Source organism: Mustela erminea, chromosome 1, assembly GCF_009829155.1.
Source record: "Mustela erminea isolate mMusErm1 chromosome 1, mMusErm1.Pri, whole genome shotgun sequence".
NCBI lineage: Eukaryota > Metazoa > Chordata > Mammalia > Carnivora > Mustelidae > Mustela > Mustela erminea.
In genome coordinates, this window is record NC_045614.1 from 117,707,764 (window position 1) to 117,731,496 (window position 23,733).

At 37.4% G+C, this 23,733-nt stretch overlaps 1 protein-coding gene across 4 annotated transcripts in view; it reads left to right on the forward strand.

Moving 5' to 3' along the window:
* Positions 1–1,804: 1,804 nt before the first annotated feature.
* Positions 1,805–23,733, forward strand: part of PEX5L (peroxisomal biogenesis factor 5 like) — a 221,894-nt gene continuing 199,965 nt past the window's right edge. For 3 of the 4 annotated variants that reach the window (XM_032340150.1, XM_032340166.1, XM_032340176.1), the window contains exon 1: positions 1,805–2,305. In XM_032340150.1, the coding sequence (XP_032196041.1) occupies positions 2,285–2,305 (21 nt within the window). In that variant the 5' untranslated portion in view covers positions 1,805–2,284. The remainder of the gene's footprint in view (positions 2,306–23,733) is intronic. The other variant, XM_032340196.1, reaches the window with a different exon arrangement.

A 23,733-nucleotide genomic window follows, 5' to 3' on the forward strand; every position in this document is an offset into this window, starting at 1 on the left:
ACTCATATATGGTGGTTTATAATTTACAACTCCCTTTGCATGTATTCAGTCCTTAGCAGCCCTGTGCTGTAGCCTGAATAGATATTTGCCTTACTTCAAAAATGAGGAAATAGGGGTGCCTGGGTGACTCAGTGGGTTAAGCCTCTGCCTTCAGCTCAGGTCATGGTCTCAGGGTCCTGGGCTCTCTGCTCAGTGGGGAACTTGCTTCCCCCTCTCTCTCTGCCTGCCTCTCTGCCTACTTGTGATCTCTCTCTTTGTCAAATAAATAAATAAAATTGTTTAAAAATGAGGAAATAGAGAGTATACTTGATCAAAAGAGCAGTGAGGTAGTGAGACAGAATTAGCACTTCAGCCTGCTGACTCCTATTCCAGTGTTCTATCTTACAAAGGACAATAAAAGAAAAATGGGTGATACTTTAGTTTACAGTTTCTATGAACTTACCTCAATTTTCTAAATAAAACAATGAGCTTGTCATGCGGGGTTTGGACATGGAAAAGCTGAAGTCTAAAGAAGACAAAGGAAATTTTCCAAGTTTAACTATTGGTGGAATCTAATAGGATTCCATATCTCTTGCCTTTACAGGTCTTACTCATTTTGTGGTTGATTGGTTGGTTGGCTGTTCAGTCGCTTGTTTTAGGACCACAGATGTATTGAATTAATCATTTCTTGGATTCATTTCACCCTTTCCTCACTAGTTCATACATAGTTATGTTTAATAGCAATTTTTACAGGGTAATACATATTCTCAAATCACAACCCAAGCTAATAGCTAAGACATAGATAATTAACCTTCATATAAAATGCCACTATCCCCTCCCCCTGCCTCTCTTCACCAAGAATTACCAACATTCTGAATACTATATTGATTGTTCTACTGGTTTCCTTTTCATATAGTTATATATGATATATATTTATGTTCCCAGAAAGCTGATAAATTTTTTAACTTTATATCATGCTGTTTACACTATTGGGGGGATCATATCATGCTGTATACAACTTGGAGGGCATATTGTGTAATTGGAGATCTTATTACCAACAAAACTAGGTATTCACGGTATACACATATATGCTGGTGCACGGTGTGTATGTCTATACATTTATAATGTAAAGACTATCAAACTATCCAGTCTCTTTAACTTGAGACATATGTAAATGCACTCTACCTATAGATTATATAGTAAAGACCCATTCATTCAACAGATATTTTTAGACTACCAACCACTTGGCAGGTGGTACTATATCATATTGATACATCCGTGTACAAACAGATACACTCCCCTCCCTAAATATCCCTGATTTCATGGAAATAACATTGCGTCTCCACAGACAGACAATAAATAAAATATGTAAAATATATGGGATGTTAGATGATGTTAACTGCTAGGGAGAAAAATCATGGAAGGCCCATAGGGACTGGGATTTGGAATTTTAAATAGAGTGATCAACAATGAATTGAGGGTGGGGTGAGTGGGGAATCTTTATTCACGGAGTGACATGGAGGCAACTTGTGAGAGCTGAATCTGAACAGAAGTAAACTCTTCAAAAACCCCCACGCTCAGCCTATTATGTCTGTAGGATGACAGGCTCGGTCGTTATTGATGGCTCCTGGAGAGACAATGCATGTTCCTCCCACTTTTCTTGCATCTGACCATCGACTCTGCAGGAATCTCCGTGGTTGCAGCTGCCACACCTGAACGCCTTGCGCGACCACCACTCGCGGGCTCTTTGCCGCCGCGTGCGCGCCCCGCCTTCAGGCTGCTCCCGGGCCCGCCGAGGACGCGCGCGCGTGCCCGGCCCCGCGGCCTCTCGGCAGGGACGCGGCCGGGAGGGCGGCGCGCGCCCCGCTCGGCAGCTGCGGCGGCGGCTGGTGTGGGCGCTCACGTCAGGGTTGGGAGGAGAGGGGGTTCGCGACGAAGATAGTGAGAGAGACATGAGGCAGCCCGGCAGGAAGCGAGAAAGAGTTGGGTGGAGAAGGAGTGAGTTTTAGAGTCGCCGGTGAAGCAGGACCTGCGCCTGCGGGTGAGCGTGGCCGCCTGGGCTCCTCGTCTCCTCCGCGCGCTCTCCTGTGTCCGCTTTCAGCACCCCGAGCGGAGAACAGTTCCCAGCAGCCCGCAGAACTGCCAGGAGGCCACCGTGGCCGGGCTACCTGGAGCCTTCCTCCGGGCTCAGAGGCACGGTCTAAAACACAGTGTGCACGCCGCCTTCTCCCCTCTGTTGGTGTGCAAGTAAACACGGGGGAAAGCATCCGGCGGCCTCAGGGAGCCCTGAAGAAGCCCAAGCAGAATGTACCAGGGACACATGCAGGTAAGACATTACCATCGAACTGGAAAGAAATCTTGGGGGCTAATTTAAGAGCAAGGTTCTTCACTAAGTTATTGTGGTCAAGAGCTGTCTTCATACAATTCAACAAGTGAAGTGGTGCAACATGACCATGACATTTCTGTCCGGTGCTATGGGTAAAACTAGACAGGTTTCTGAGGGTGGGGGGAGACCTCAGAACTTCGATTGGGGAAGTTTGTTTTCTGTGCATTCCCTGAGCCTGTTTCTTTAAACAAGATCAAGGAATCCAAACAGAGGAAACCTGGAGATGACTGTGTTTCCGTTGTAATCCTATTGATGCAACTCGGCATGTATGTCAGCTGAAGGGCAAACAATAATTGGAAAGACAAAGCTTTTCTTTTATCATCTGCAAAGGTTTCTTGACAGTTAGAACACTTGGCCACTTTTGTATTATTTTTTAAAGTGATGATTTTTTTTTAAATGGTCGGTGCTATATTTCCCCCCTTCAAATAGTGGAACATTATCACCTATCCCTACAGTCATAGGATGACTTGGGGGGATGAATTTCAAACGTATGTCCAAGAGGCTCTAATGTTTTTCAGGGGAGGTGTTGCCTCTTGTTATTAATGCTCCTCTGAGCTAAGCCTCTGCTTCTCTTAGATGCACTCCACTCTCTTGGGAAAAATTATTTTAACCTTGACTCCAGTTCTCATGGTTGGTTCTTCCTTATAAAGGCAGGTGTACTCTTGGGGGGAAAAGCGAAGTACTAACTCAGCTTCCTAAAGTATGAACTGAGTTTTGGTGGGGTGGTTTTTTTGTTTTGTTTTGTTTTGTTTGTTTGTTTTGCTTTTTGCTGTTCCTAAATGCTGTAGTCATCAGGTTTGATGTTTGGGCTTCCTTTCCATTCCAAAGATGGTCAAATACAGTCATCATATGTGGTGTCTTCACACTAGTCTGTAACATGTGTGAATATTGATGATGTTGCTTTTGTGTCATTTGATCAATTGAAAATAGATAAATATGTTATTGCATTCATGACTTAACATTATCAAATATTTACTTTCTAAGTCTGTGAGGAAATTCTTTAAGACCATAATTTACTTTTATATAAAATGGCATTAATCAATTTCATAAGTTTTGTAAGATTTCTGAATCAGCACTATCAGAATTCCAAAAACATTTCCCATATTACTGACATCATCCTGTTTTGAAAATTTTACTGGAGTTCTATCACAGTTGATGGATAATAATTAGTCACTGAAGTATATTTCTAAATATATATAAAAGATGTGATCTGCATGTTTCTTATTAAAGCTATGTTAATAAGAAAGTTTAGCCACAAAGAAACATTCCAATAATGATGAAAAAATAAAGAATTATTACTAGAGTTTAATGTTTCCATCTGCACCTAAGAATGACACTTATAATTTTATATATTATCTATTTATTATCCCTAAACAGTTTCTTCACAGGAGGAAAATAGGAAGGTTTTACTGAATAAAGTCAATCTTCAGAAAATTGTTCATTCACATAAAATTCATAATTGATTGCTTGGGCAATTTACAAAAACTTTCCACATTGTTTTTTGTTGTTGTTATTTAAATATGTTTTTGTGAATGAAGAATTAAAACAACAATCTGGTAAATTCAGGCACCCTAAAACTATTTTAACCCAATTTTCTGAATATTTCAAGGGAGGATATTAATGAAACCTGACTCGATTGTCTAGAACAATGTCCGAGGGTTCCATTTTACTTTGAAAGAATAAACAATATGTAAGATTCTGCATATGTTCCCAACTTAATGTTTTTTGCTTGTTCTCTGTTGTAACAGCCAAATATGATGGCTTGCAGTAAAACTTACAGATCTTTGCTGCTAGGATTAACTTGAAAACGTTACTAAATAAAGACTGTAATCAATATGCTTGCCAAAATTACAGAACACCATACTTTTTTTTTTTTCCTATTCACTAATGACCATTAATGTTAAACATGCAACTTCTCAGGCTTTAGTAGTATAGTAGCTATTAAATGATACGATCATCTCAGTGGGACTTGCCCTCCCCCGGAAATAATGCCTATTACAACCTGATTTTATAATATAGTTATTTGCTTATATCTGAAAAACCCAGTCTCTTTCCCAAAGAATAAAATTTAGCCTATAGACAAAATCTCCTTGTGTTGATATGTTCAGGTTAAATAAAGAATCCTTCCTTAACAGAGATAACATCATTCTCCTGTGCCTACCTGACTGTAATCATGAAGGAGAAGATATATAGCCCAAATATTCCAAAATATTTATTAAAAATCTGAATACATATTTGGTAAAATGGACCAGGAATGAGCAGATTTACTAACACTTCTGCCAACTTTGGAGTTCATTTGATACACTGGTGTTACTTGGCTGATACCTTAAAATGAGAATGAAACAAAATATTTGCAGTCATTTGCTATGCATTCTAATTCTCTTTTCTGTATCCAAGAGATTCTAAAATAAAATGTTTTGAAAATAGGCAGTCTGGAGTGGGGGAGATGTTCACAAGAAGCCTTTAAAAATAGTCTAATTTAAAACTCCTGTAGTGCCTTTATTTTTACAACTAAATGATTTTATAAATAGTCTATTAAGTCTTTTATATCTAGCTAATTCATCCAGTTTACCATAGAACCTGAATTCATTGTAGAAGCCAGAGACTTTCAAAAACACACTCTGCTAGTTCATTTGAAAAGTTGACATCTATCACAGATAGATAGAACATATATTTCTTGGTTTTGGAGTAAATGCCACAGGTATATTTCTTAGGAGCAGGACCCCAGAGTTGTGCTGTTTTTCAACTGCCTTGCCACTTATTTCCAAGGGGAATTTATCACCCAAGCAACTGAAGCAAAAGTTGTTTCTTTAGTGACTGTTTTAGATTTACCTTTCTTTTTTTCCTTTTGACCAAGGGGGCCAATGGCAATTAAATATATCTTAGATTCAGTTCAGGCCAAACTCTTTATTCCTCTCAGATAACCTGCAGTCTTAATCTCTTTAATACCTCTATATACTCTGTACCGCGATGCTTGTTTGTACATGTGCATGTGAATTAACAATGCCAATTAGAGCAAAATAATTATGTGTCTGAAGATTTCCTTGGCTGAATTTTTTTTCTGGGATGGTATAAATATAGAGCAATGTAATTTAAGTTTTGAACTAAGATTTGTTTTTTATTTTTAATGAAACATCCTCACTAATGTTTTTTGTTACAAAAGAAATTATTTCAGAAGGCAATCAAACAAAAAAATCTGTTCATAATTGTAACTGATCTTCATTATGGGCATTCAAAACCAGAATTTTCTGATTTATTTAAGCTGGCTGAGGAAACATTGCACACCCTCTAGCTTCATAAGACATTAACTAAAGAAAATTTAAGTGACAAAAATTGTAAGATTATTAATAGTTCTGAAAGTAGCCATTTTATTTGTCTTCCCCCAAAGACATTTTGTGTTTGTCTTTATTTATGACTTTACTTAGCTTTTCAAAAAAACCTTCATGAAAGGGAACAGCTCGAGTAGCATTAATTATGTTAATACATTAGATCTGGACACTAGGGATTCATTTAGTTTCACTGGAAACAACAAATAGAAGAAGCCAATCCAAGAGAAAATTATAAAATGTTTCCACATCTATAACAATAGTTTGACATAATTGAAACCCTAAAGCAAAACTGTAAAATAAGTAGTATTTGTCATGGGTATTTCCACTTCTCTAAGAGATCCATATTCTCCTCTTTGATGCCACCATTTTCTATCTTCTGTCATTTCCTTTCTTCAACCTTTTTTCAATCTTTTGCTAACAAAGATATAATTAATACCAGTACACTACATACACTACATACATACACTACATACACATGCCCTGCAGTGGTATTTGCATTTTCAGAGGAGACTCTTTGAAGATTAGTTTGGTAGAGAAGATGTTTTAAGGAGAATGTGGTAATGCTGTCCTGAGAGGCTGGGGTTGATGGTCTTGGTCAGGTGTAGCCACTGCCTGCCCCTCACCCCTCCTCCCCATCTCAAATGGCACCTGCCTCGTCTCCTCAGAGTCTTCCTATGAATGATAGTCAGCATTAATACTCATTTACTGAATGAATTTATTGTCTAAATGAAATGGTACTAACTAGAACTCTTCTGAAGGAAATTCGTATACAGTGGATCTAGTGCTCAAAATTAAGACACAAGTTCCAGAAGATTTTGAAGTGCCCTCGAATATATTTACAAGGAAATCATGCTTGATATGAGAGTAATACTGAGCTACCAACACTTAAAATTTATAATACATATGGAATAATATTGCAGAGTGTTTGATTAACCTGAAAATATCATTCCCCAGTCATAGTCTTACTGGCCAATAGTTTATATAATATACTTTAAGAAACATGATATGTTCTTCCTAGATTTTGTTTATGGTTTATAAACATTCTTCCTGAACACATGTGTTTTAAAGAAATATTCTAACATATGAATGTTTTGAGTATAAGACATTTTTAAAGTAAAGATTAAGAAAGGGTTAGAATAGAACTTGTTAATTTTAAAATCCTTGAATCTCTAGTATTACTATGGCCAACCTAAGAAACATTAAGATGTGATGTATCACATAGTCAAAACATCTGGCAGTCTGCTGTTTTACACTTTTCACTGAGATCACATGTTGCCAACACAGGCATAAGCTAGAGCTACTTAAAGGTTCTATATTCTCGAATTAACTTCTTGATACACTTATAGAATAACTAGTATGCATTTCCTGCACTAAAAGTGAAGATCAATTCTGGCCTAATGTTTCCTTATTAAGAGACTTAAGTCCAATCTGAGTGTTAGGGGACATCTAAACATGATGTAATTTCAAATACAATGATAAAGGAAATGAGGTTGCCAAATTTCTGAATGTGTATCATCTTTTATAATTCAGAATTTATTTACTGTGCAGCATGTAACCCATGTATCAGGTACCAAGACCACCAGAGTGATGTGAATTAGGGGTTACATTTCTATTAATGACCTTCATCTCTACCTTCCCCATTTCCACCCCTCCTCACCTATGCCATTCCCTTTACTAGGAACAAAATGGAAAACTTCTTTCTTCATTCCATTAAGGTAGATTTTTTTTATTTTATAATTAGCATATTATACAGCATACATACAGGAAGATAGTAATACCCTATTGGTTAAATATCCAGACTACTGCTGATTGTTCAGAGTTCAGAGTATAATACAACACATGGCCATTGTTGTCTTATTTTGTCACTTTTTACTGATCTTTATTAGTACCAATGTATTACTTCTCCTATTAAAACTCCATTAGATAAATGACCATTATTATTCTTCATGTGAGATTTTACTAAACTGACATTCCTATGTATTTTTTTAGACAATCACTGTTAGAAATTGCACAGATGAAAAATAATGAACTCATTTAGATAGGAAGATGCTACTTATTCTCCATTTCATGCAAGAAAAACACATAGAACCGTCCAGCAGCTCTGAAGTGGGGTAAATCTGAACTAGGTGGAAGAGTTTGCATTGAAGGTGCATAAAGAACTCCCAAAACTCCTGCTCATGCATACATACCTCGGAGAAAAAAGAAAGAAAGAAAGAGAGAAAGAAAGAAAGAAAGAAAGAAAGAAAGAAAGAAAGAAAGAAAGAAAACCGGAAAAACCCTACAAGTGGGAGTTGGTATAGCGAAAACTTTTTTTTTCCCCCCAAACAGAATGCCATATGGTGACCTATAAGTTATGAAGATTCCAAAAGATGTTTGGTGTTATGATGCCAGAAATCTACCTAGGAAGCCACAAAATTCCCACTCCTACACACCCTCTTAAAAATTATTTAATTTTTAAAGCAACAGTATGGTAGAGGAATTCAAACCATTTCATATGAGTAATGATTAAAGGAACTGGGGATGTTTAGCTTGGAAAGTGAAGCCTCAAAGAGACCACAATGACTCTATATAAATGTTTGAAGAGTTACTAGGGAGAGGCTACAATTGTTCTGTATAGCCTTGAGAGTTAAAACTGGTATGGTATCAAGATGAGATAAAAATTTCCTCAAGGCAATGATAACAAAAAGACCCTGGATATTTAGCCAGTTCCCACTGAGTAAGATGCCTATTTGGAGGTAGATAAAGCCTAGAGTGAAGGGGGACTGAAAGTGGGCACAGATTCCCTATGCACACACAGGCCTCTGTTCCTAGACCATCATGCCTTGTAGATAAAATCCAATAAAAAGCACCATAAGATGGTATGTGTGTTTGTGTGTGCATCTCTCAGTGTCCTATGAAAAATCGTTGTAGTCAATGAAGTAATGACCTAAAATAAGCAAAATTCATAATGTTCAGGGGGAATATTTCCTGGTTACCTAGAATTAGGCAGGGCCATGCCAGTACCATCGTGCAAAGTGATCAAAAATAGTAAAATGTCAGAAAATATGTAACCTCTTTAAGGAAATGAGAAACAGGAAAACATTTAAACATCATGAGAAGAAGCTGATAGAATTGCAAAACATCTTTTTACTTCCTTTCACATGGGTATTAATTGTAACATGAATGCTTATACTGAATGGTATCTCTTGTTTATGTGGGGAAGTAACATCTGATTGGGCAGGTGATAATGCACATGAAACACCTGGGAGATGGTTGGAAATGCAGAATCTTAGGTACCATCCCAGATCTATTGAATCAGAAACTGAATATCTCAAGATACCCAGTGGTTTATATGTACATTAACATTTGAGAAGTGATGGTTTGAAAACATTGACATGGAGAACAAGGCCTGACCTATTGCACTGAGAGTAGAAAAAAACTTGATTCTTGGGTATCTTTCTGAGGTCATAGAGACATGATGATGTACCTGACAGAGGGGCTGGTAAGAAAAGCTATCACAATTATGTTTGAATTAAGTTCCTTCCTCATATCCATACCATAATTTCCACCCAATTGGTAGTAGTTTTTCTGTCTGGAAAAAAACACAGAAAACCTTTTATGTTCCACCTGAATAAAAACAAACCTTCAAGTATTGAGAGAATTATCATGTCCTCATCCCATTAAATCTTTTCTTCTCCAAGATAAAGAGCCCAGTTCACTCAATCATTTTTCATTAGGACATTTTTGATGTTTTAATACCTCCATGAAAGTAGGGCCCTCTGAGAAAGACATTGCTCAAGATGTGATCTCACCAATGCCAAGCAATGTGAAACTGTTTATCTCTTAGGAAAGATATCTATTCAGACAGCCTAAGACTGCTTTAGCATCTCTAGACTATAAGTTGTTCTCTAAATTGTTTTGACATTTCTATTCTCTGACTAATTTGGGAGTTATCTCACAGTTACTAATCTTTATACCAGAATAATTTTGGATCCAAATGTGCTCATTAGAATATTCTAGGTTAATGGTTCCTTATATCTCCAACAATTACATTAATGTTCAGTTTTGAGGTCATAGAATCCTGAGTTTGAAAGACTCTTGAAAGTGTTCTGTTCAATCATCTCATTTCTCAGATGAGGAAATTTAGGTTCAAAAACGTAAGAGATTTTCTCAAAAAGTCCCATGCAGGTTAGTTAGCAGAGCTAGCACTGGAATGAAAACTGCCTTACCCCAGTGTGCTATTTCTATTACACTATTATTCTTTATTTTGATGTTTTTTTACGAACAAAAATCTAAGTAAAAGTAAACATTATAATAAACTTCTAGATATTCCAAAATATCCAGGTGTTTGGCATTTAGTCACAAAAATTGATATTTTCATGCTTTTTAGTTTTAGTGTAACTATTTGATATTTTATGTATTCAGTTTGATAGTCATTTGGCCGGCAGTGGAAAAAAGTCTGGTCTGTAGGTGTGTTTTAAAAGTGGAATGAGACACCATGAAAAGTTGTATCATTGGGGCACCTGGGTGGCTCAGTGGTTTAAGCTGCTACCTTCAGCTCAGGTCATGATCTCAGGGTCCTGGGATCGAGCCCCACATCAGGCTCTCTGCTCAGCAGGGAGCCTGCTTCCCCCTCTCTCTCTGCCTGCCTTCTGCCTACTTGTGATCTCTCTCTATCAAATAAATAAATAAAAATCTTAAAAAAAAAAAAAGAAAGAAAGAAAGAAAAAGTTGTATCATTTATGTTCCTGAGAATGTTCCTCACTGTCTCTCCTTGGACTGTCTAGATTAACTATTTGAGTGAACTGGTTTGATAGGTTCTTGAAACTAGTTGCCTAAATATACAAGTAAATCAAACCCCAGCGTTCTTTGCTGTAAGCAATGGGAGCCAAGTCTGGCTTATTTAAGTAGAAAGGGGATTTATTAAAAGTATACTTGAACAACAAATAGGCATAGGAGGAATGATGAAAATAGAAAAATCATCATTTTGCAGTGAACATAACAAAAATTGATTCAAACAAAAATGCTAAATGGATGCTAAATATGAGGAAGAGGGCAGTTTGAGGAGAAAAAAGATATTTATATAACATCAAAATATCAACCATTTTGGGGTATCTGGGGGTCTCAGTCAGTTGATTTCTCTTGATTACAGCTCAGGTCTTAATCTCAGGGTGATGAGATCAAGCCCCACATCGGCCCTGCACTGAAAGTGGAGTCTACTTAGATTCTCTCTCTCCCTCTCCCTGTGGTTTTCCCCACCCCCCAATCATGTGCTCTCTCAAAATAAATAAATAAAACATTTTAAAATATATATAGCAACCATCTAAATTGTAAGAGAAAAAAATAACTTTTCACTGGAAAAATTGGACAACACCCTAATTAAATAATCAAAATAAGTACTACCAATACAGTAATCATCTGCATGCCCATCTCTGGATATGATGCCCTGAGAAGGACACAACATCACTAATGTAGTATTATTGCTGAGAATGTACAACTTAAATCCAATCAAGAGAAAATCTCAGACAAACCCCAATGAAGGATATTCGATAAAGTAAACAAATTATGTTTTTAAAAGTGTCCATGTCATGAAAAACAAGGAAATACCAAGGTGTTTACACATTAAAAGAAGACTTAGCATATGACAACTATACACAATACATGATCCTGGATTGGATCTTAGACTGGGAAAGAAAATTGTGATAAAGCACACTGTTGGCATAATTGAAACTTGAATATAGACTGGAAATTAGATTAATATTAGTGTTATGTTTCTGGAATTTGATAACTAAACTATGACGATGTAAGAGACTAGCTTTGTTTATAGGACATACATCCTGCTGTATGAAGGGGTAAAGGGGCATAGTGTATGTAACCTACTCTCCAGTGATTTACAATAATGAAAATAATACTATGTATGCTATAATTACATATATAATAGAGAGAGTGAGAGTGAGAAGGAAGACAGAAACAGAGAAAGAGAGAGAAATACAACAAAATGTTAAAAATTGGTAAATCTGGGGAAAGGGTATTATGGGAGTTCATTGTTCTATACGTGCAGTTTTTCCTATAGGCTAGGGTTTTTTTGTTTTGTTTTGTTTTGTTTTTTCAAAATAAAAAATTGCTGTAGAGTTACCCTGTGACCCAGCAATTGCACTACTAGGTATTTACCGCAAAGATACAAATCTAGTGATCCAAAGGGGCACATGCACCCTAATGTTTATAGCAGCAATGTCCATAACAGCCAAACTATGGAAAGAGAATAGATGCCCATCGACAGATGAATGAATAAAGAAGATGGGTAAATGTATACAATGGAATACTATGCAGCCATCAAAAGATATGAAATCTTGCTATTTGCAATGACATGGATGGAACTAGAGGGTATTATGCCAAGTGAAATAAATCAGTCAGAGAGAAACAATTATCATATGTTCTCACTGATATGTGGAATTTGAGAAACAAGGCAGAGAATCATAAGAGAAAAGAGAAAAAAATGAAACAAGATGAAACCAGAGAAAAAGACAAACCACAAGAAACTCTCAATCTCAGGAAACAAATTGAGGGTTATTGGAGTGGAGTGGGGATGGGCGGGTTGGGGTGGCTGGGTGATGGACATTGGTGGAAAAGGTATGTGCTATAGTGAGCACTGTGAATTGTGTAAGACTGATGAATCACAGACCTCTGAAACAAATAATACATTATGTTAATAAAAAAATTAAAACAAAACAATAACAAAATAAAAAGTTTCTTTAAAAAAAATTTTTTTTAAGTACATTGGGGGACTCACAGAATTCCAGAACTAGGGTTGGGATAGAGAGATCAGGCAGCAGACAGGGCACAGCCTCAGTCAAACTTCAAACGAGGCTAGTGCAGACCCCACTGCTGTCTTCACAGAAAAGAAAATAGGAACTTGCACCGCTTACACACTAGACTTGAGCACTGGTTCAGCTGCTCACCACTGCTGCTGCTGCCATGGAAACCCCATGCTGGAGCTTAAGCTGCTCTGCCACCCACTGCCAGGATGAATCCTCTACCATGACTTTGTCTCCATGCCCCCAGAGCCCAATGCAAAGTGGGGACAGGTGTGACTGTCATACATCCATACCCTATATGCAAGATAGTTTGGGAAAGTGCGTATCTGCTTACCACCAAGACTCCAAAAAGAGGCAATTTTCCAAATTTGGAGTTTAGATTTGGGAAAGTTAAAAAAAAAAAAAATCCAGGGCCCACTACAACATGTTATAGATATTGTTTGAAAGTAAAATAGATCCCTCTCTAGACTTGACTAAAGTCCAGTCTGCCTTGAGGGAAAATATTTAAAAGAAAATAATTTTCTTTAAGCCTGTGTTTGATACAGGCTGCTACTACATGCAGGCCTATAGGAGAATATAGGAAAGCTGGACTATATTGGTTTATTAAATCATGCAGCAAAGAAGAGCAGAACAGACTTCTCCATCATTCATCAATGTCCATCTACTGCTCACTCTTACTCTTCTTGAAAAATTGGAAAGAGCTCTGTGAAGAATTTAGTAATTAATTGGGGAATTAAAATACATATCAGGTACTTTAGTGATAAGAACAATTTTTTTCCTCCATATGCAGGAATTTAATGTGGAAAGCTGGGCACACAAGGATGACTATAATCAAAATGCCCTGTGCATTTGAGTCTTTAATACTGATATGCCGTCTATTATATAAGTCTTTAGAAAGATATATGTAAGACAAAAAGAAAGTATCCTTAAACTCGAGGCAAGATTAAATTAAAATAGAAGCTTAGAGATATAAAGGTCTTTGGAGTTCACATACCACAACTTTGTCATTTCACATTGAAGAAACTGAGGACTAGGTTTTGGTAGAATTAATTGCCTCTCCTCAAAATGGAAACAAAATATGCTGAAAGGCTTTTGATAGAATGTATCATACATTGCTTAATAATCCTCACTTTTGAAGAGGTTATAAAAACATACTGGCTAACAACTTGTGCTCCAGAATCAGACAGCCCAAGGTTCAAATTTTGGCTTCCCTACATATTATCTCTGTGATCTCACCATAATAACATATCCTCTGTAAACTTCACTTTCCTCACCTGTGACATGGAGAAGATGAATGCGCTCGGGCATAGTGACGACTTTGTAAGGATGAGCTCTTTTGTTTTGTTTTTGTTTTTGTTTTTGGAACCAGCAAAAGGTTTTATATACATTGTGTGTGGAAGAAGAGGTTTAGCCGTAGCACTGCCTGTCATGATTGATTGTCTACAGTGGTGGCAGATGCTTGATTTTCTTATTCTCCCACGGCTCTGCAGTTTTTCCATTCCCCCATCTCAAATTCTTGCCTTCTGTACACTGAATATTTACTCACCCTTTAATTTTGCACTTAAAGTTTATCTCCTCAGTGAGTGCTGCTCTGTACCCCCACAGTATTCTTCCCTGTTCTCTGACAAAATCAGAATTAGGGATGTCCTCCTCAATGTTTTGTTAGCACTTTAAGTGCATCACAAATACCAATAGTTAACATGTAGCTTTAATTACTTATTTCTGTCAATCTCCCCAACTAGCAAGCCTATTTGTGGCAGTGACTATACCCAATCTATCTTTGTATCCCTGGAGATTACTAGTGCTAGGTACATACTATTAATGTAGTATTTACTGAATGAATGAATGAGGGAGTGAATGAATGGGTGAAAGAATGAATAAAATACTGAGAAGATTCCCTTTATCTTGAATAAGGACTCTAATTGGGAATGGTCTTCTTGATTCTAAGATGCACATGGCCCCAGAATCTGGTCTATTCCCATGGGTTTCAGAAGCAAATGCATATCAAGTAAAATTTCCACATACTTGAGAGGGAATCAATTACAGGGAAACCTTATAAACCTTATAATTAGATTGCCACTGTAATTAACCAACACTCTGCTGTCAAAGCAGTCTACACAATTTAATGGGTTCAAACTCTTTAAAGCCTGAGGACAGTCTGGAGCTACAGATTTAGAAAGAAAATAGATTCTCCTAATGGTTTCTAACTATATCTCTAAGTGGCCAAGGTCATTTGGAATTAGAATCCAAGCCTCTAAGGTTCTTAACACCTCTTCACCACCTCAGCTTGTTGTCAACAATGATTTTGATCATAGTGCTAACACACACACCCATGAGACATCCTGAAATGACAGAACATCATAGTTAGAACTGCCCTGAGAGTCCATCCTTTGCTTACAACCAGTTGTAAGGGTTGCTTACAACTCCAGAACTGACCTCCTCAGTTGTGTGCGCGCGCGCACACACACACACACACACACACACACACACACACACTATTCCAGGGATACAAGGTGCACTCACAATGGTCATCCAAGAGACATGTTGATTTTGTAAGCCTGTCTGATGGATGTCTCCCACAGTTACTCTGATATGGGAGCTTGAGAGATGGAGGAGTAATTCTTCCTATCAGGTACAGGGTAAAAAGATTGATATATCACATGTCAAAGCTTTCTCTAATAGAGAGGAAATAACTATGCCAGTGATATATGCCATCTCTGATCAGATTATAAAAGGAGATATTTTGGGGTAGGTGTGACCAAAAACACAGACTCATTTCCCTAGAGGTCATCACCCCACACCCATACACACAATTTAGCAAGCGAAGTTAGAGGGTTGGATTTCAGACCTGACTTGTGCTCCCTCATCCAGACATCCTTGCACAACCAATATGTACAACCATATATATGACTCTGAAGGGAGTCTCCTCTACTAACATTCTAGTCTGTGGGGTGTGTGTGTGTGTGTGTGTGTGTGTGTGTGAGAAGGTGTATGATGAAAGGTGAAGAAATGAGCTCTATTTTATCAAAAATATTTCAAATGCAGATTGGATGTGAATTTGCTAAAGTCTTTATGGAAGATGGTTGGCTTAGAGGATTACTGACTTTCCTTCCAACTCTAGGATTCTATTTTTATCAGGTCCTTAATTAGTAATACAATACATCTCTGACTATTTGGTCAGAGCAGATTTTCCCAATTCACTAACAATCATATCTTGGAAAATAAATTAAAAAGCTTTGCTAGCATCAAGATACTTGTTATTTCTTACAAAGTTGAAGATCAACCTCCCCTAATTCTTCAAGGGATGTACTGTTTTGGGAGGATCTTGCTATTCCTCTTCCCCTACCCTGTTCTGCAAATAACAAGAGATATTTTTCTACAAAGCTATCCCCAATATGGCAGAACTCTCAGCTATGAAAGCATACTGATTGTCTCTGCTACAATAGTCACATTTTATGATCCTCATGAAAGTTTATCTTCAGAATGCTTTAGTGTGGTTGGCAAACGATAGATATTTTATCTTTGTCATGCTGATAGAGAGAACACAGCTGACAGGGTTTGGCTGCCTCACCCAAATTCCCACATCAAATCAGTTGGGGGACCAAAATCTGGTCCCCCAGATTAAAAAAAAAATTTTTTTTAATTTTTATGTATTTTTTAAATTTCTTTTCAGTGTTCCAGAATTCATTGTTTACACACCACACCCAGTGCTCCATGCTCTTCTGGGTTTTTTTTACTCTATTGTTTGAGCCCGTGAAGCAAATTCAGGCTATGTCTCCACATCAATACCTCACCTACTGCAAACTAGCTCAACTAACAGGACAAAAAGATTTTACAAGTTTTCTGGAACACTACAAGGTCTTGGAGGGTAGAAATCTCTGATGCATTCTTCCTATCATTTACACCGGACAGGTGCTAACTCTATACAGCTTTATCAGTTCCCTGAAATACGCATCTGGGCATATTAACTTAGTACTTGAGAGTGCCCTTCTGTATGATGAGGTACACTCTGCTAGTGGAATACAGGGCAACTCTGAAACACCCATAGAATCAGAAATAGCCAGCAGGCCAGGAAAATAGTGAGGCTGTGGGATTAACTAGAGCTCAGAAGCACAGTGTAGAGTCACTATGTGTTCCACGTGTAGAAGTACAATCTTGGGTTGTATGTATAAACTAAGCCAGAATATGCTCCCCCAAATCTGTCACTTACCTAAATAATTTACTTTTATGTTTTATTTTATACTTTGTTATTATTAAAAAAAAATCAAAAGTAGTATGGTGGTGAACCAGATGTTTCATGGTTTACTCTAATGCTTTAACCTCTATTAAACCCATCTTTTAAATACCTGACTTTAGTATTGAAAAATTAGTCACTGTTTATTTGGGGGAGGTTTCTTAATTTCTTCTGCTCTTAGAGAACCATTTTCTCAAGGTAAGAGCAGATACCAACTTTGTTGAAAGAGAACTTCTAAATGACAAGATCAAGATAATGTGAAGGAAGTAAGCATAGATCTTACTGATCCCAACTGATATTAAAATATCTACTTAAAATGGAGCCACTGATCCCTGATTTCTTAAAGTTGATTTTGAACTTTCCATTACTTTAAGAGCAAAAGGTCAAGAATTAACATTATAGAAATCAGAATATGATAATATTGATCAAATAACTCAATGTGAAATTAAAAGTACCAAAATAAAAGTCATGTATTCTTTCACAGTTGATTTCAGGAATTCAATATGTTTTATCAAGGTAGCATTAACTAATGTTTTAAGAGTTAAAGTATAGTCTTCTGGTACCTAGTTAGTCAGAAATTATTATTTTACCTGGGGCTTGCACTCCACGTAATTCTGTTATTTTACTTGTCTTTTAAAGGTAATTCTGACATTTTTAATAAATGTTTACACGAATAGGCAGCCTGTTCCCAGGTAAGGAAATATTAAAGTAGCCAAGGTGAAAACAGAGTTAGTCTGGGATCTGTGCCCATTCTAACTATGTGTCTACAAACAAGCTTTCTTTTTTCCAACTAAATACCGGTATCAGTAACCAACTACCTCTGCCTGATCCAACCGGAAGTCACCATGTCCCAAACTGGACTCATCACCACTAACAACCTCCATTAAGCCTGTCTCTTCTCTTGTTTTCCAGGATTGTTTAATAGCAACATCACCTACTCAATTACTTAAATCAGAAACCAGGAGCCATCTTCTCCTTTCCCTCCTTCATCCACTCCTCTTTCTCTCTTACTCCCCAAATCAAATCTCAATGCTCTCTTACTTTCTAATTCACTCCTATTCTACCCAATCTCTCCATCCTCACAGCTACCATCTTAGAACCCTTTATCTTTACCTAAAGAGTAATGCACCCACCCAACTAGTCCTTTTGCTACCAGTGTCGTATGTATCCTACCTGTCTTTGTTACAGCACTGACTTGATCATATCACTCTTCTACTTAAAGTCCTTTCAGGGTGCACCACCATCTAAAAGAGTGTTTTTCCAAATGCAGTCTTCTCTAGAATTGTTATCTACAATACTTGTTTAAAATCCGGATTCCTGGACCCTGCTGTAGCCCTCCATGGAAGTAAGGCCTGGGAATGTTTGCTTTAACAATCTATAGGTAAACTTAGTGAACACTGAAGTGCAAAAACACTGGCGTCCAAAAGGAGATATGACTTTTAGGGCCTACTTTATGGCTTTCTCATTTACAGCTTCCCCATAAGCACTCTGGACCTTAGCCTTGCTAAATTTTGGTGCTTCCCCAACTGTACCTCTGCTTCCATGTCTCTGGCCTTCTCTAACAGTATGCTCTCTGACCAAAACACTCGCTATCTCACTGGCTTAGTTAATCTCCCTTCATCCTTCAGAACCCAGTTCAAGGGTTATTTCCTACAATGACTCTTCCCTGAGTTGCCAGGGCTGGTGTAGATACCCTCCTCAGTGCTCTCCTATACGATGTGCCTGTGTAGACCACTGTCTAACCTTCTCTCACCCTGTTCTTTGCTGAGTTCCCTTGGCTGTTTTGTTCATCTTTTCAACCCTGGTGCCTAGCACAGAGCCCACTTATGGTGAGTGAGCAATGCCTGAATAATCTATTCAGTTTGATTTAAAGTTCTGGAGACTCTCATACACCATCACAGACCAGCATAGACTGAACATCTTATCTGAGAACTTTGAAGATGGAATAACATTAAAATATGAAAATGGGCTATAGGCATAATTCATTTTATTGCACTTCACTTTGTTGCACTTCACAGGTATTATGTTTTTTACAAATGGAAGGTTTGTGGCAACCCTACATCGAGTAAGTCTATCAGCACCTTTTTATCCAACAGCATTTGCTCATTTCATGTCTCTGTGTTACATTTTAATAATTGTCACAATATTTCAAACTTTTTCATTATTAGCATATTTGTTGGTGTTATTAGCATGGTGGTTTGTGATCAGTTTGATCAGTTGTCATCAACTTTAATGTTACTATTGTAATTGTTTTGGGGCACCACAAACCATGCTTATGTAAGGCAGTGAACTTAATCTATAAATGTTAATTGTGTTATGACTACTTCACCAACTGGGCATTCCCTTGTCTCTCTCCCTCTCCTTGGTCTTCTGTATTCCCTGAAATACGGCAATATTGAAATTAGGCCAGTTAGTCACTATTTGATGACCTTTAAGTGTCCAAGAGAAGAGTTGTATGTTTCTTACTTTAAATGAAAAGCTAGAAGTGATTAAACTTAGTGAGGAAGGTACGTCAAAAGCTGAGGTAGCAGCTAGCTAAGTAGTGAATGCAAAAAAAAAAAAAGTTTCTGAAGGGATATTAAGTGCTACTCCAAGTGAACACATGAACAATAAGAAAGGAAAACTGTCTTTTTGCTGATATGGATCAAGTTTGATTTATTTGAGTAGAAGGTCAAACCAGCTATAACATACCTTTATGTCAAGGCCTAATTCAGAACAATGTCCTAACTCTCCTCAATTCTATGAAGGCTAAGAGAGGCAAGGAAGAAGCCGAAGAAAATTTCAGAGTCAGCAGAGGTAAGTTTATGAGGTTTAAGGAAAGAAGCCATGTCCATAACATAGAAAGGTGAAGCATCAAACACTGACATAGAAGCTGCAGCAAGTTGTCCATCTGGCAAGGATAATTAACGAGAGAGGCTACACTGAAGAACAGATTTTCACTGTAGACAAAATAGCCTTCTACTAGAAGAAGATGGCATCTAAGACTTTCTTAGCTAGAAAGAAGTCAATGCCTTACCTCATACCTTCAAAAGACAGGCTGACTCTCTTATTAGGGGCCAATGCAGCTGGTGACTTTAAGTTAAAGCCAATGCTCATTGAGCATTCCAGAAATCCTATGGCCCTTTAGAATTAAGCTAAACCGGGACGCCTGGGTGGCTGAGTTGGTTAAGCAGCTGTCTTTGGCTCAGGTCATGATCCCAGCGTCCTGGGATCGAGTCCCACTTCGGGCTCCTTGCTCGGCAGGGAGCCTGCTTCTCCCTCTGCCTCTGCCTGCCACTCTGTCTGCCTGTGCTCGCTCACGCTCCCTCTCTCTCTCTGATAAATAAATAAAATCTTTAAAAAAAAAATAGAATTAAGCTAAACCAACTCGGCCTCTGCTCTATAAATGAAACAACAAAGTCTGGATGACAGCACATCTGTTTACAACATGGCTTATTGAATATTTTAAGCCCACTATTGAGACCTGTTGCTCAGAAAAAAAATCTTTTCAAAATATTACTGTTCATTGACAATGCATCTGGTCACCCAAGAGCTCTGATGAAGATGTACCATGAGATTAATGTTATTTTCATGTCCGCTAACACAACATCCATTCTGCAACCTATGCATCAAGGAGTGATTTTGACTTCAAGTCTTATTATTGAAGAAATTCATTTCATAAGGCTCTAGCTGTCATAGATAGTGATTCCTCTGATGGATTTGGGCAAAGTAAATGGAGAACCTTCTGGAAAAGATTCACCATTCTAGATGCCATTAGGAACATTTGTGATTCATGGGAAGAGCTCAAAATACCAACATTAACAGAGTTTGGAAGAAGTAGATTCCAACCCCCATGGATAACTTTGAGGATAAGTTATCCTCATGGATAACTTTGAGGATAACCCCTCAAAGTTATCCTTCCAGTGGAGGAAGTAACTGCAAATGAGGTAGAAACAGCAAGAGAACTGGAATTAGAAGTGAAACCTGAAGATATGACTGAATGCTACGATCTGATGATAAAATTTTAACAGATGATGAGTTGCTTCTTATGGAAGAGCAAAGAAAGTGGCTTCTTAAAATAGAATCTACTCCTGGTGAAGATGTTGTAAAGACTGTTAAGATGGTAACAAATGGCTTACATATACTTGGTTGATGAAGCAGCAGCAGGGTTTGAGAATATTGACTCCAATTTTGAAAAAAAAGTTCTATTGTTGGTAGAATGCCACTCAACAGCATTGCATGCTACAGAGGAATTATTCATAAAAAAGGAGTCTATCAATTAATCATTAATCCTGAGTAATGCACTGAGATTTCTGTCTGATTAATCTGAAGGGGTAGGGCAGATTAAGAAACCAAAGAATTAATAGGAGCCAAAAGGCAAAAAAATTAGATCCCAGGCTTCTTTTGCCCTAACTACTATAGGATTTGGGGATTACCTCTAAATCTCTGGGACCCCCAGTTTTCTGATCCACAAAATAACTATACAGCAACTTACTCTTTCCCCAGTATTATTATTTTATTATTCTGAACCAAAATTTAGTAAATTGGCATTTGAGATATTAATGCAATAAAAAAGCATTTTCTGTAAATTATATGTAGAGTTTATAATATATATGATGATACATGATATATATATGAGAGCTTATATATCTATATATGATAGTTCATATATATACATAAAACTTGATTTTAGGGAGAAAAACTATTGATCCAGCTTACCATAATGTTAAACCAATATTATATTTACTTTTTTCTACTTAGTTGTAATATTTTTTCATGTGGGTTTAAATTTTAATTGTATGATTCACTTATTATATGAAATGGTAATCATCTGTTATTCATCTCCATGAATTATATTACTATGAGTGAAATAAATGTTACAGCCTTATTTGAGAAGATAACCTTCTCATTTTCCTTGTGGCCTTTCATAGACGGGAAAATTTTTTGAGTGAGGTATTCAAGTTATGGCATTCTCTACCTGTGTGACCTTGCACAAATTTCTTAACTTCTCCAAGCATCTCAAAATAGAAACTGAAGCATGCAACACATAATAAAAAAGCCTGATTGATTTCTGACTCTTGACAATAAGAACACAGGTCTGTTGCCAAATTTTAATACTGGATTCTCTGCTTACGAAATACCTTTATATTATTGCGGGTGAAAAAAGGGTTGCTCACAGTATTTAATTAATACAGTGCCTCATTAAAACAATGACTAGTACTTCCCCTTTTTAAAAAATCTACAATAAGATTATCATAATGGAAATTAAACCTTCAAACTAATTAATAGGATAAGTTGGGCTCAGTGGATTAAAGCCTCTGCCTTTAGCTCAGGTCATGATCCCAGGGTCCTGGGATTGAGCCCTGCATCGGCCTCTCTGCTCAGCAGAGAGCCAGCCTGCTTCCCTTCCTCTTTCTCCGCCAGCCTTTCTGCCTGCTCGTGATCTCTGTCTGTCAAATAAATAAATAAAATCTTAAAAAAAAAAAAAAGAAAGAATTCTGTGTCCTTTTATCCCTCTGATTTCCTCAGTGAACCCCAAGGAAATGTACTGCTCATCTGATATAGCACAGATCCTTTGTAAACTGTCTTTGGTATACCCATTTAGAGAGAAGTGGAGGAGCAAGTATGATTATAAATAGAAATTGGAAACTAGACCCTAAAACTATGTTTCTACCTTAAATCACTAAAATCGCCTTTTTGAAAATTTAAAATAAGCTGACTTTGTAAGTCAAAAGTAGAGAGACCAAAAAAAAACCTAACCAGAGCCAGGAGCAGCCTTTTATAGGAAGCTAGCTAATTTGATATCTCAGGGCAGTGGAAGTTTTTGACTAACATTAATTTTATTGGAGAACAAAAAAAAAAAAAAAAAGGAGGAAATACTTACAATCACACTTCTATTCCAAAACCACAGAGACTTTAAAGTTCAAATTCTTGATTTTTGCCCCAACTATCATTACATATGGCCTTAAATAGCCTGTTTGAACCCTTCCATGGCCCTATCCACAGCTTGTTTGATGCTACCCTGCTCAGTAATGAAAAAGATGATTTGTCACTTCTTCCCTCTCAATTCCCACCCCTATACACAATTAAAATAGACACTAATACATAGAGCTAAAAGAAGTGCTTTCTACATATTGTCTGTTTACATGTGATTATAATATGTAATTGGTTGCACTGATCTCTGTGGCTCCAAAATGCCTTTAATAGAGCAGTCCAGAAACCCCAGCCCTACTCTTTTGGAGCAGGGTGAAATTCTCCCACAACTTGAACTGAATCAGCAATGGTCTCCATGAGCCATCCCAGAGGCAGGGGGAGCCCTTTGAGAAGCATAGCAATTGGATGTCACCAAATAGGACAGGCAGCCATGGCTGACAGGCTTGTTGGGAACTGTCTAAACTGTCTCAGTGTTGTACCTCAAGCCTTTTGTGAACTGGTGTTCTGCTTTTCAGAGCAGCAGCCAATCTCCTATTACAGTGAAGAAGGTCTCCAGGCCAACAAAAGCTCTTCTTCTCCTCCTCCCTAAAAACAGAACAACCAAAAGGCAGGTTTGGAAATAATTGCACAGTCACAAATGTTTGCATTGTGTTTAACCAGAACTTTTTACTGAAAAAGGGAAAAAAATTATGTTCTGATTTATATCAGAGTTTCCATTCATGATACCACAGTCAAGTCAGAAGGACAAGTCGTATCACTAGCAGAGGTACAGATTGTTAGTTACTTGGCATTTCTGGTAATTATCAGTTACAACTGGCTAGTGATAAAGCCAGGACTAGCTTTCCAATGCTACATTCAGTCTTATTTCTTTTCATACATGCTTGCATGAGCTATATATTGACCAAATTGGTTGCAGCTCACTCAATAATAAGGTTAACAGACCTACCAAATGATGGAAAAGTTGAAAGTATAAAACTAGTCATAACAACAATTAATATGTATTTTTTATTCATACAAGGTATATGATATACAAGTACAAAATCAGAACACTATCTTTGGAAGGCAAGGACATTCTCATGTAATATATATGTTCCATAC